This window comes from Lepisma saccharinum, chromosome 7 (assembly GCF_977018435.1).
Source record: "Lepisma saccharinum chromosome 7, izLepSacc3.1, whole genome shotgun sequence".
Taxonomy (NCBI): domain Eukaryota; kingdom Metazoa; phylum Arthropoda; class Insecta; order Zygentoma; family Lepismatidae; genus Lepisma; species Lepisma saccharinum.
The window spans coordinates 53,086,850-53,102,162 of NC_139235.1; the positions used below are offsets into that span (position 1 = coordinate 53,086,850).

The 15,313-nt window shown below is 37.9% G+C and overlaps 1 protein-coding gene across 3 annotated transcripts in view; it reads left to right on the plus strand.

Annotated features, from left to right (window-relative positions):
- LOC145989857 (calpain-A-like) overlaps positions 1–15,313 on the plus strand; it is a 165,073-nt gene that overhangs the window by 118,327 nt on the left and 31,433 nt on the right. For all 3 annotated transcript variants that reach the window (XM_083125314.1, XM_083125315.1, XM_083125316.1), the window contains 2 exons: positions 2,967–3,160; positions 10,657–10,846. In XM_083125314.1, the coding sequence (XP_082981440.1) occupies positions 2,967–3,160; positions 10,657–10,846 (384 nt within the window). The remainder of the gene's footprint in view (positions 1–2,966; positions 3,161–10,656; positions 10,847–15,313) is intronic.

Genomic DNA, 15,313 nt, shown 5'->3' on the forward strand with positions numbered 1-15,313 from the left:
TCACTTGGCCAATCGCCTTACGTTTCTTTGAAGGCTTACGGCAATGAAATCTGTAAAAGAATAAAGCTGTTTGAGATTAAATGTCATCGTAAATGTCACCAATTAGATTAGCGACCCCGAAAACCATGGATTCGACATTAATATCGGTCGTCTTCGATTAGTTTTACATGTCACCCCCTTCTCACCACCAGCCCTAGGGATGCCAGGGGTGTCTTATCCCCACATTATTACTTTTCAGATTGTAAGTCACATGTGTAAAACGTTTGGTTGAAATTGCTCCAGGCGTTCGAGAGTTATGCCGGAACAAACATACATACATATATACACACATACATCCATTTTTATATATGTAAAAATATAGATACAATGTTTACGGTCGAGTCATCCGTGTAGCGGCGGCCAGCGTCCCGGGCAGTGTGAGTCCGTCTACCGGCAAATTGGATGCATCATCTGCGTAACTGGAACCGATAGCTATGTATTGACATAAGCTCGTAAATGAGCACGTACCTTGTTACAAGAGATGTTGGAAATGTTGTCCTTCTGCATTCACACGTTTAAGGCTTCTTTTTAGGAAATTTTCACTAACACGTGTCAGTTCCTCTTCCGAAATTGCTTCAATTTATCTCCTGATACATTCTTTAAATTCTTCTAATATATGGCTTCAGGTTTAAACGTTTGGTAGCTCGCCACGTAGGAGTCACGCAAATGTCTGTTCCTTGTTGCAGGGCGCCGGAGGAACTTTTGAGGAGTATGTTCCAATCGTTCTGCAATTTCGTGTAGTTTTTCCTCAGTAAGCACATGTCGTTCAGATCAGACCCGTTTCCCTAAATTTGTTCTCAATTATCCGAACGCTGTCTCTGTGTGAAAGAGGAATATCTGGAAATTCTGCTGCAAGGCGCCTTCTAACTTCCCTACATAAAAGAATCGTTGTTTCAAATTGTACGTTCAGCGTGGCATTATCGTAACATACCCTTCGGTATGTGGGTTGATGTAGCTCACTGATCATTCATCCTTGATTATGGAGCATCTCGCTATTCATGGTATGCTTGATGGTAAGGTGCGAGAGGTACTAACTACACACATATGAATGGCAAAACACAACACTTGAGTTTTGAACCCCTACAGACTGGATCTGCATGGCTAAAGGAAAACGGTATACCTGTCTCTTTATAGAAGCTGAAGTTCTGCGAAGTATGGTTATGGTCGTGACTCTACAAAGAGATTTGACTCCCGACTCGCTTCAACACGTTCTTCCTCGAATCGTACTTCTGCCTCTCTCCCTAACTGCTCGGAACTGACTGACCAATGACCTCTCTCTGCTCCCAGACATTTATTCCGATCGATTTTACTAATAATGCCGAATCAGTCACCTGTAGTCTGTTCCCTGATTGCAATTGTTTACACCTGTTTGCAACGATGGCGATCAAGGAAGCTCGGCAATGTCTGACAAGGCATTCCTCAGACATTTCTAGATATTTCCTGTCTGGAAAAGTGATTGCTAAATGATTTGGAGTTCTTTGTACTTAATATTTCCAATGATTCTATAGTTTGTTATGTTATTAGACTACAGAAAAGTACCAGTAATACGTAAACTAAAACAAAACAATCTAAAACACTTGTTAACACCTTAACACTTCACAAACACGTGCAAACTGGACATCAGCTATCTGGATATTGAAGCACTGACGCGTCCAGTGCCAAGCTCAGTGTACAGCTGTGATCTAAATGCCGGTAGACGAACTCTTAATGTCCGACAAGCTAGACGCCTCTCCACGCACGACTTGACTGTGAAAGTCACTGTAGAACCACAGATGAGTTAATTTAACTTATCTGTGGTAGTACCTAACAGATAAGACAAATTTAAAATCACAATAACTTAGTGCTAATTCGTTGGCATGTCTAGGATTATGGCTTCTTTTCATTAGTCATGCTACGTTTTACATTTTCTTGGTACACCTAAAATTTTGAAAGGAAAACTGGGTATACTGTGGAAATTTTAATCACCGTCATCCTTGTCCAACTGGACATGCCAATAATTCCTCATTTATATTTATTCACACGAACACACACTCATATTGTAGCCCGTTAGACTATTGAAACTACGTGATCCGGACCCCGATAAGCCGGACTTCGCTTAATCCGGACAGGCAAAAAAAAAAAAAAAAAAAAACAGAATGCAAAGTTTTAAATGTGGCTAGAAGTCAAGAAAAGAACTGCTCAAAGAAAAGGCAGCCAACCACTGATGAAATTCTATTTCCCGCAGACTTTGTACTGTACTGTATAGTGTGATTAGGCCTATGGCCTTTAAATACACCATAACAAACGTGTTTTGTTGCTAAAAACTGAGTTTTAATGCACTTTCTACTGTTCTTTTAGGTTATTTCAGTTAATCCGGACTTTCGTTAAAGCGGTCCACTTATCTCCCACCATTAGTTCGCATTAACGAGGTTTTAATGTAATATCAAATGATGCTCTGCAGACACAATACATGAAATAGTGATTGAGTAGATAAGCCAACTGTCAACTTAAATAAAACCCAGAGCAGTTACTATTATATGGGATTCAAGCTGTTCAACGTGCTTTCTGTAACTGCTCAAAATGTGTTCCTCATAAGATTTTTTAAAAAAATTGTACAACTTTGGTTAAAGGATAAGACCATAGAAGAATTTGAAATTCATCTCACAAATGATTCCAGTGTTTATTACTTTCTTATTGTGTTCTCTTTTATATTTAATCCTAACTTCTGTGTACTATAATATATAAAGTGACTGTAATCAATAGGTATACTGAAAATGTTATGTATAATGGCGACATCTATTGCATATAAAAAAGCCTAACGATTAATTACATATTATTATATTCGATTGTACCCTCATTGCCAACCAGTACTATCACATTCATCGTCAACATTGGCTTTGCAGTCGTAATCTAACAGTTTTCTTTCAATGATAATATTATAATTTTAGGTTGTACCTCCTGAGCAATGCCTTTCAGGAGATGAGTATCGGGGCGTGATATACATCAGATTCTGGCGCTTCGGTCAGTGGGTGACCGTGTACATTGACGATAGGCTGCCTGTGAAGGAAGGGAAGCTGCTCTATGCCAGTTGTTCGGAGCCAAATGAATTTTGGGTGGCATTTGTGGAGAAAGCATACGCAAAGTGAGTAAACAATTGAATGACTTTCTGCATGTTACATAATAATATCTTATTTTACGAACTTGCTGTGAAGGTGCATGGGAGGGTAAGACTTCACCCTAGCGCCCTCTAGCATCAGCAACTTTGGTTCCGAAGGCGTCCCGTGCGACCTATCCAATGTTGTGGCACCTACACGAAAAGCTTGCACCAGTTGCAATCCGTATGACCTCCTAAAAAAAAGTCGTTTTAACCCTAGCTAAAACTCACAAAAACCATAATACATTTTTATTGGTGCTTGTTTGTTTACGCAACCAACCAACAATATACATTACCAACCAATTGTATACTCTCACTAGCAGAGTGTCTCGAATAACACGCTTTTAAAGATGGCGCCTGGTACGCCCTCCAAGTGCATTTGGCCTCCTGTTTACATAACATTTATGTTTTTATGAACAAGACTAATACAGAATATTCAGAAAACCCTACCGAACAATGTAATATATTTTCAATTCTTTACAAAAATTTTCAGTTAAATAATTGAAAAATAGAGGTGGTGGGCCTGACAGCCCCCCCTCACTGTAACACACGCAAATTCTGAGTTAACAAGACGAGTGGACTTGTTCGGACTTCTCTGAAAAGCCTCTTCAATTCTTTCGCACTTTCCTCTGAAGTGTGTGGTCACCCTGGACTCTTCCCTTACCTAAACACCCTGTTTCTTCAAATTGTCGACACCAACGGCGAATGTTCCTTGCCACTTATGGATCAATCTTGAAACGCTCTCGAAAAGCACGCTACATCGTCATTATCGACTCATTCTTGCTGAATTGGAGAACACAAAACGCCTTCTGTTGCGTACACGCCATCTTGCGAACGACTATGGTTAGCGTCTATTTGGGCGCTACTAGTGGTATCTAGCTGCTGTCATTTAAAACTCTAGGCCACGGCAGTTCAAGCAATGCAAATTCCATTCACTGCCACTGCATGGTTGCACAGCTATAAGGTTTTAAAATCGGGTCATTCTTTTTTAAACACGCTGTATTCGTATAGCCTATGTACAATCATTAGCGTGTACACGAGGGGTGCCTGGGCACTTCGTAATGTGTCATAAGAATATGAAAATATAGGAACTACCATTAAAGTAGTTAAAAATGTAAGCAATTTCGTTTCATTTGAGACGAAACCCCTCTACCCCCCCCAAAATAAACAATGTAATAATCAATATCCATGTAGTAAAGATGTTTTTAACTTTATAAATCGCTCAGAATTCTTCCACACTTATCCCTTTCTCTAGCACAGCGTCGATAGCTAATGGGTCAATCCATATGAAGTCATACAACATGGTTGCTTGACAATTTTTAAAAAAGTTTATTTTTTGTGTGGTGTGAGTCTCATATGTTTACAGTTCAGAACCACTGTTATTTTATTTTTACTATTACCGATTTGAAGATGGCGGGCATATTTTTATCATGGCGCGCGTCATTTTCTCCAATCGTAAGCATCAGCGGCAACTTTTTTATCTCAGCTCTGGTAAGTTCTACGACAATGAGACAAAATCTGTGATGTTAATCACATTGTAGGCTACAATTATATTTCTGTGTAATTTTCTAAATATTATTCCTTCATAATAAACTTTAAGGTGAAAATTGTGTATTTTAAACGCTCAAAATTACATTTTCGGACATTTTTTTTGGAGGGGAAGGCACGACCGGATCAAGAAAGTGTGGGGCGTTACCCCCACACCCCCTATACGCCTTCATGGCGTGGTGCAATGCACAGGGGAACACTTCACTTTTACCTTTTTAGGGGAAGGCAGTTTGTTTCACACTTGAATTTTTTTGTGCAAGTATCTGTGTACCAGTAGAGTATGTCAAAATTATTTGAAGCTTGAGACTTTAATATTTTTTTGTCTACAGGGTCATAAACATGTACTTTTTGTTAAAAAATTCCAAGTTCAGGGTTAAATATCTCTGGTGGGCAGTTGTTTAAAAATTTGAAATTTGTACACAATTTGTACTCCATGATAAGTAACTTCAGTAAAAATTTTGAGTTTGAGATTCAATTGGTTTAAGAAATACAAAACTCGTGAAAAATTCAATATTTTGCGTTAAATATGGTATGCCTAATTTCATTTCTTATTAACATTTTTTGTTAAAATTCTGCAAACTGTAATTTGGAATGTCAATGAACAACATTACAATTCTGAAATGGATCTGCAATAAAGTATATATACGAGGGCGTGCTGAAAAGTAAAGCTTACTATGTTTTTATTTTCTTTGTTACCTTGTAAACGCATTTTGGATTTTGAATAACCATACATTTCACTTATAAGACTTTCCCGCTACTCAATTGAAGATTTTAAACTTCTATCGCCAGGGGGTGCTGAACTATTGCGAGGAAAATGGCAGCATGTAACCATGCAATGTCGGTGGAGCGCCTGAAGTAGCGTGCCGTGATCGAGTTTCTAAACGCAGAAAATGTGCTACAAATTGACATTCATCTGAGACTGAAGGCATTTTATGGGGATGAATGTGTAGACATCAGTACTGTGCGATATTGGCTTGTTCATGCTCGTAAAGAAAACCCAAGCTGAACACGATTCTGATGACCCCCATCAGTTGCAGTTCGCGGACATTCATTCCATTCTCTCACATAGCTGAGATTTCTTCAGCTGAGGTTACACAGAAATATAATTGTAGCCTACAATGTGATTAACATCACAGATTTTGTCTCATTGTCGTAGGACTTACCAGAGCTGAGATAAAAAAGTTGCCGCTGATGCTTAAGATTGGAGAAAATGACGCGCGCCATGATAAAAAAAATGCCCGCCATCTTCAAATCGGTAATAGTAAAATTAAAATAACAGTGGTTCTGAACTGTCAACAAATGAGGCTCACACCACACCAAAAATAAACTTTTTTAAAAATTGTCAAGCAACCATGTTGTATGACTTCATATGGATTGACCTTAATGCGACCTTCTTGAACTCACAAGGCTTATTTGTTTATTTACACTTTTGCATAGCAAGAATATTGTAGTAGCCATCGAAATAGCACCCAGAAGAAAAATAAATGCAAACCGATTTATGTAGGAGCTGTGTGCAGTTTAAAAACTGAGAATAATGGAGGTTTAATAACGGCAAATGCAGGGTGTTTCACTCGCTCTCAGCCTCTGATTTTCGCTTATAAAAATAAAACAATTGGTCATAATGTAATGAAGTTTGCTACAGACATTCTTTGGTGTATGAGAAGCATGGTGACGTCACGGCGAGTATTGGAAGCCATTAGCATCAATTCATACCTGCACACGCCTATCCACCAACACATGATGAGTTGCAGCGTCATTGTCCCGCCGAATGCTGTCTTGCATTTCTTTGATAGTTCGTGGCTTGTTGCGATAGACCATTCCTTTTCAAGTAGACCTACGCACGAACGATAAACACACGGTGTTCCACTGAGCACAGACTCATAACTGTACTGCTTTGTTACTGTACTGTAATCACGAACCACTGATTGTAAGCACGAACTTTCAACCGAATCCGAACAAACACGATCCACTATCAGGTGCGTCACATGAGCAGGACCAAGAACTCAGACTGAAAGCTCACGTCCGTACAATTGGCATTTGACGCCAGAATCTCCCTAGCGCACGTACATGCCCACTCAAGGACTAGAGGGACTGTGGCGACATATTCAATGACGTCACCATGCTTCTCGTACAAAATGGTATGTCCGTAGCAAATTTCATTACATTATTACCAATAGTTTGATTTTCATAAGAGAAAATCAGTTGTTTTGTTGAGTAAGATACACAAACATTTGTTTTGACGATTTATCTTACAGTGGATCACTGAAGTCCCAAGTGGATAATAATACAATTTGAAATTTGATATTTTTTATATATTTTCGCCACTCTCAGTGGTATTACGATTCTCGACATTATTGTAACAGACTGTTTTAATAGTGTAGTATTTAAATGATAGTAGATTTAAAATATATTTATACTGACCTGCATTTTTGTTCAAGTTTACTCGGATTTGCTAATAATTTAAATGTTAGCTCTTTCTTCAAAATTGTAAATTTTGTATCGTATCTAATATCAGTATACTTTTTAGGCAATAATTATTTCAAATTCACGAACAGTACGGATAGTTATTTTTGTGATTACTCTTGGCCTTTAAAGTATACTACCGAAATGGTTCACAGTAGTTTAGAGCACTAATGGTTGTCATTTTTAGGAACTTTACTGCTATATATGGCTGGGGTGTACGTTCACTGACGTACCCTCGTCCTGTATAAGTATGCCTACCCCTGAAATTAGACGTCCCCCCTCATGAACTACATCGGATGTTATGGGACCACATGAGTACCTCGCAAAGGTGCCTTAGTGCACCAGTTAATTCGACTTTAGAGGAAAGCATTTCCTTTAACATTTTTGCTAGCATAAATTCTATGCAAATGCTTCCAAAAATCTTCTAGCAGATAGTACTTTACACGCAAGCATTTTCGACTAGCTTTTGCGATTGCAACGTATAACATATACAGCATGAAAGGCACGTCGTGTTACATCATCTATGCTGAGTGCACGGTGTTAACATTTGAAAAACCTAAAATATTATTCCATACGTGTACAGTAAATGTTGTAAAGTATGTGTTTAAGCAGCGCCATTGTTTTGTACCTAATAACGGTTTATACGAAACTTTATTCCTCTCGGTTGAATAGTTATCAGTTTTTAAAAATGAGAAGTGATACATTGTTTACATCTCGCGCGGCCGCCATTACAGCTGCACTCGTGACCAAGAGATCGCTTCTGATTGGTTATGTTACGAAAAATGCTACGAAAATAGGATCGATCCTATCCTTGACAAAGGCCATGAAATATGCCATGGCATCTGAAATGCCATAAAATTTCTCACTTTACACGGTAGTATTTTGGTCATGGCATAAATGTTAAGAAAAATTCTAAGGTAATGCTTTCGTCTAAAGCGGGCTTTAGAGTGCTGTAATGGGCGTTTTTCGCTCGAGCGGCAAATAGTTCGCACAGACGACGCTAGATAGCGCACGGAATTGACAGTTCCTTAGCTCGAGCGAACAACGCTCGAACAGGCAAAACGAGCGGTATACATTCGAAGCCCAATAGTACACGTATAGCCGTAATTTGTCTGTGGTAGTGGACCCTCAAGTGAAAGACGCAATGAAATTGAATCTTATAAGTAAAACATGCATCATCTCCATGTTAAAATGCAGGTTAGTCTATTTTACCAACACGCATGGGCTGAATCTACCGGCGGATTTTCACACATATATTTCTACGATTGTTGCCACATTGAAATTACATTTGATTCTATACACTCGAGACTCGATCGAGTATGAGCGAGCGAAAGTGGTCCTATGCAGTTCTCTAGTAAGAGTAAAACTAGTAGAGCAGTAATGGAAATATTCTGTAATTATCGTAAGGCCTAGGATTATAGATTTCCTGTCATTTCATAAAATTACAAGTAAAAAAAATCATAAATAGACAAATAGGTATATTAGGTAATCCCGGTCTCCGGCCCTCATAGAGAGCTTAGCTTCGGCACTGGTAAATTCCAGAACAGCACAAGGCATAAGTGTTCCGTGCCAGAGAATCACGCATTACTTCGTCGTTTCAACTTTTAGATATTCACTGTATTTTTCGATATATTTGCGCAAAAATGTGAAATTTACGAGAAACAGTAAAAATTGCGCAAAAGCCAAATATACCTTATTTCGTGACTTAGTATGCATAGGAAATGTGTTTAGTACATAATTGAATTCAATTAAAATCACTTTCGTGCAATGTAAGCAGACAATGTATTAGATCACGAACACCATACAGATCTCGTGAGATTTTAATCTTTACTACTTCTTGTCTTTAGTTTCCCTTATTTCGTATTAATTAATGTTCAACCAACATCACAAATTATTATACTCTTTTTGTGTGTATATATGTGTGTGTGATTGGGGTGGGGTGCGCGTGCAAGTATATGTATATATTCAAGTAAATTTACATACAGGATGTTTCTGTGTCCTTGATTGAAACTGGCCGTGTGGATGGAGACTGACCCAAGTACCAATATGGGAGAAGGAACACCTATCCGGAACTGTTCCATTCCGTTGCTCGCGTGGCGTCCACGAGAAGCCAGATAGTCTATCAGTAACGATAACTTCTGAAACAAGGTAGCTTGGGTATTCCCCAGCCTGGTACCTTTCTGGTATGAGCAAATGATTATTCAGAACGAGCTACGACAGTTCAAGTGTGTGCGGTGAGAAGTTATTAGTGATATTGTCTGCACCGAGTCTCTCAGACGCCGCGAGAGTATTCGTGTTACAAAATCGTACATACAACATATGTTATAAAGCACGAGTCTATTTGTACCCAAAACAAATAATGTATTTTATCTAACTAAAAATGTAAGACTTTCTAGTGTATTGCTCGAGTTTTGTATTTCTATTAAATATGTCGGTTTTGTATTTTAGAACACTCAATGAATATCTGTTACATTTGTGCCCAAAACAAATAATGTGTTTTATCCAACTAAAAATGTAAGGCTTTCTTGTGTGTTGCTCGAGTTTTCTTTTTTTTACTAAAGATGTAGGTTTTGTATTTTTTAGTAAATATATTGGTTTGAAAAACAATTCTGTTTACGCTTCGGTTCATCTGAACCACAATAATCCTCAAAAAAATATGTTTTCAATGCAGGTCATTGCGTGAGTCTGTCAGACGCCACGCGAGCATCGGTGTTAGGGAAATTGGCGCGAGCAAGGGAGGGTTAAAAAGTTAGAAGCCAAAACTCGTTGGGGCTTTATATGACAGTGGAATAAGACAACCGAAAGATCCAGCTTGTAGATTTAATGCAGACCTCACTACAGTGCATCATAGCACTCTAGGACGAAAATGTTACAGTAATTGTTCAAAATGGCGAACCCCAGCGTCGATGCAGGTGCGCAAGAAGCTCTGTCGCATCTAATCTAACATCCCCGGAGTCGCTCCGACGATATCACAGGGAGCAAGGATTCTTCTGTATCTTTCATTTGTCTTATTCCAGTGTCATAGGCAGTCCCAACGAGTTTTGGCTTATGACTTTTTAATGGCGAGTTTTCGAACAGGTGTTCCTCATCTCACATTGGTACTTGGGTCAGTCTCCATCCACCCTGCAAGTTTGAATCAAGTTCACGGAAACACCCTGTATAAGTATTAGTTGTTGTGGAGGCAAGAATGTATGGGATAGGGAGGAGACAATTAATTCATACTTTGTACAAAATTTGCCAAGAAATATTATTGTTAACATGTAATTGTGCAGAAAATATATTTTCATAAAATACTATATAATTGCGAATGACTTATACATTACCATGCAGTACAGAATACTAATTAATGCTTAGACAATACTAATGCTATGTTTTGTGAATTTCATCAGAAATGTGATATTCGTAATTTTTAAAAATAGATATGTTGAACTTCGCTTTAAACAAGAATTAATTACTGCAATTCTTTGTTTCAGACTCCACGGGAGCTACGAGGCCCTCGCAGGGGGGCAGGCTTTGGAGGCATTCGTGGACCTCACGGGGGGGCTGGCCGAGAGGGTGGAGGTGGGGGCGGCTGCGGCTGCAGGGTCGGAGGCAACGGCCGACCTCTTCAGGCAACTCAGAATCGCACAAAAGAACGGGGCGTTCATTACATGCTCTCGAAAGGTACAGTTATATCACTTGGATACATTGGGATAGAATACAAGTAGAATACAGGCTGTGTCCGAAAGGTACAAAGAGCAGACTTCAAGTATTGTCCTGACTGAAGTGACGTCACCTAGTGCAGTTCGAAAGCACCAATTAAACGAGCGATCGAGACAACACCGCGGAGTTCTTAACTCCAGCACTCGTTGTTCATTTGTTTGAAATCACGGAGTTAGAAAGCCAGCAAGTTGTTGGTTGAAGTTATTCTAATGTGTGGAAATATATGCATGAGGAATTTTCAAAATGTTATGTGATTTCTATGGTGAAAAAGATGTGTTTAATACGCAGGGGAGACAACGTATCCTCACTTTATTCTAATGAACGTATTTGGCGCTGCAGTCGAAGTGCAATTCGAAAAGCTTTCACTTTCAGTGAACTGAGAGACCAGGATGTTCGCTTCATATACGGTCTTGCACCTTTCCGTCACGGTCACAGTTTGCAAAAATTCTATACAATTTCAATTGTATATTTTAGGGAATACTACAAACATCGAAAGGTATTATAGCATTGAAATGTCTTAAGTAGTTATAAATACATTTTATAAAATCTAATCTTTTTCTTTTCCTTGAAAAAAATGTTACAGTTTGTCGAATTATTTGCTAAAAGAAAATCATAAACAGGTCCACCGAATCTGTATAATTCCTAGCAAGAGATCAGCTCTATAATGTCGGGCTACAAACCTGTATAAGTTTAAAAACCATAAGTATAAACTAGAGGGACGAAACAAATGCGGCTTTTACTTCTAAAGACATTTTCGATATCATCTGCATGTCGGAAATATTTGCTCGTGTTCAATGTTTATAAATTCGTACTTCAATAAAACACCAGAGGTCGAATTGGGTCGGTATCAACCGGTATGCAATACCGGTAGTAAATTAAGATGCAGAAAAGCATACCGGCAGTAAATTTTTAAATTTGTCTATTAGCTATTTATTGAAGCTGATCGTACAAGTGGCAACGCAAAGGCCAACCATGTACTCGCTCATTTTTCTAACTTCTCCCCCCTCTCTCTCTTTCTTGCACGTTTGAGTTGTACCGCACGGCACTCTGCACTCTTCCCCTCCCCATCGTCCACGGCTGAGCGCTCCTTGTCGATCATACGCCATGAGAAACGCAACAATAGCGCCGAGAATGTGCTAGAAAGTTCTAAACTGAACTTGGAATCATTTAACATATTCAACCAAAAGGACTTACAGAATCAACCAGCAACGTGTTTAGAAATTGGTAACAAAGGACGGCCATTTACAGATTTTTCACATAAGTTGCAATAAAGTAAACAATGTAGGCCTATCAGTTGGCAGGATAAATGGCAGTGATCATACATGTCAATTTTGTGGCTGATTTTTGTAGTATTAGGAAGAAGTGAGTGGTTTAATATGAATTACTTTACAGTGGGGCCGAGGGGGCAGTTTCCCCCAATTTTTGCCACTTTTGTCCCCGCAGCATCATGCTAAACCTTATCTACAGAGGGAAATGTACTGTCTCCCCATAACCCCCGGTTTTAGAACCTAATCACCGCCACTATTACTTATTACAATTCATGCATGGCACAAATAAAATAGGATCGGAATATGTTGTGATAAAAGAGAGAGAAAGAAAATCGATGTATTATTTAAGATATATAAAAAAGGATTGTATTAAAAGACAGTTCTGTGCATACAGGCAGAAATTTATTTCCAATTCGGCTACTGTAAAGCACTTTTGTTCATTGTTCAATTCAGCTTTTTTCTAGTAATTCAATATACATTAATAAGAATTTTATTTACATTTGAACCTAAAATTAAGTATCATAAATAAAATTTTGTGATGTTGGACCTGAAACTCTGTGTTGTATTCGTTTTATCAACCAGGTACGTACTCAGAATTTAATTATTGGAGTCATTCTCTATATGGACGTAATGTACGTAGTTACAGAATATCATCATTATTTTTTTTTACTAATTCTAGTCTCCTTGCATGATTTGACAGAATTTTATATTGAAATTTCCTTTTCCCCTAGTTATGAAAACAGGAAACATTTGGAAAGAGTTTATATATTCAGCTAAGTGATCAGTTGTTAGCACAAACAATATATTTGCTGTTGCATGAGTTACCTTTTGCTTTTGAGCATTGGCGTAGCAACATATCGCGAGGCCCTAGGCGAGATTAGAATGTGAGCCGCCCCCCCTGTTCTTTAAATATGAAATCTCAAAGTAAATTGATAGGAAATCATCAGACATACGTCAACCAATGTATGATTGAATTTTAATAGTAATAATTACTAATTAAAGTGATATTTAATAATTTCACTCACTCTGAAAATGTATTTCTCTGCTTTCCCTTGGGACAGAATTCGCTCACGACTTCTGAATAGTGCAGAGATGAGCCGATGTTATCTGTTGTGTTGATATTGCCGGCCCTGTCTATTGTTCTTGTGACATGGTCGTTGGGAGGCTTATGAGCTTCTTCCATTCCTCTACGTCGTGTTCATTGTTGCGTTGTACAGTGTCTCTCAAACGTTTTAGGACAACGACATGTTAAACTAGGCAACCCAATTTACACAAGCCGTTGGTGGGTTGCGTGCAGAGTTAGGCTCAATTTCAGGGTTGCCACATGCACAATAGATATTTATAAAATACGCGAAAGAAATATAAACAAGTATTATTGTATAAAATTATTAAAAATATCACTATTATATCGCAAATGACAAAATTCTTTCTGAAAGAAAAAAATAGGTTTTCTAGCATTTCATCGCCGATGAGTCTACAGTAAGGAAAAGAGGTGAGAGGAAACGAAAGGTTACAAAAGAGAGGAGAAAGAGAAAGCCAAAGGAGAAGAGGAAAAGTAGAGGAGAGAAGAAAGATAGGATAGACGAGGAGAGGAGATGTAGTGAGGAGAATGGAAAAAGATTCGAGGAGAGATGAGGAAAAAAGAACAAAGAAGAGAAAAGAGGAGGAAAACGAGAGGAGAGGAGACGAGAAGACGGAAGTGGAGAGTAGAGTAAAGGGGAGAAAAAGAGAAGAACGAAAAAAGAGAGAATAGTGCAGTGGAGTCGGAAATCTAAGACAGGAAAGGAGATAAGAGGAGTGGAGAAGAGTGGGATGGAGATAAGATGCGAGAAAAGTAGGGAAGGCGATATGAGATAAAAGCAGAACGGAAAGAGGGGAGAGAAGAAGGAGAAGGAACTGGAGAGAAGAGGTAGTTGCAGAAAATATCGTCTGAGCGTCAAGAATGGATGCATTGTTCAAATTATCGACATGAAACATTCAATAACATTTTGAAATGTACTGGATAATATACTTAGGTGGCAACCTAAAGTAAACTTGATAAAAGATAAAGACGGTGATTTTCAAGCTGACCCAAGCGATATTCTAAATAGATGGAAGAACTACTTTAATGACCTTTTAAATGTCCATGTAGGAGATAAATCAGAAGTAAATGAAGTCCACACAGCAGAACCTTTAGTTCCAGAACCTAACTTGACTGAAGTTAAAGATGCTATTAAAAGGCTAAAGAATAACAAAGCACCTGGCATTGATTTAATACCAGCTGAGTTAATTAAATATGGTGGAAATTCATTAATATGTCAAATTCATAAATTAATTTGTTTAATATGGAATAAAGAAGAAATCCCTCAACAGTGGAAAGAATCCATAATTGTTCCTGTGTTTAAAGAAGGTGATAAAATGAACTGCAATAATTACCGTGGAATTTCTCTACTCTCAACAACATATAAAATATTATCTAACATTCTTTTAACAAGACTAACCCCATATGCTAATGAAATTATAGGTGATTATCAATGTGGATTTAAACGTAACAGATCAACTACAGATCAAATTTTTCACATCAGACAGACACTTGAAAAAAAGTGGGAATATAATCAAAATGTCCATCAGCTATTAATTCAAAAAAGCATATGATTCTGTCAAAAGAGATAAATTATATAATATATTAGTAGAGTTTGGAATACCTAAGAAGCTTGTTAGTATGATAAAAGTATGCACCAGTGAAACAGAAAGTAAAATTCGTGTGGGTATTAATATGTCTGACAAATTTACAATTCATGATGGGTTAAAACAAGGTGATGCATTATCTCCATTGCTCTTTAATTTTGCCTTAGAATATACTGTAAGCAAGGTAAAAGAAACTAACGAAGGACTAAAATTAAATGGTCTGACTCAGTTGTTAGCATATGCAGATGATGTAGACTTACTGGGGGATGATGTGAATACAATTAAGAATAATGCTAAAATATTTTTCAAAACTGCTAAAGAGATAGGTTTGGAAGTTAACAAAGAGAAAACTAAATATATGCTTACAGGCCGAAACCAAGTGTTAGGTAATAATCAAAATGTAATTATTGATAACAACTCGTTTGAACCAGTTTCCAAATTCAAATACTTAGGAGTAATATTAACAAATGAAAATTATATTAAAGAGGAAATA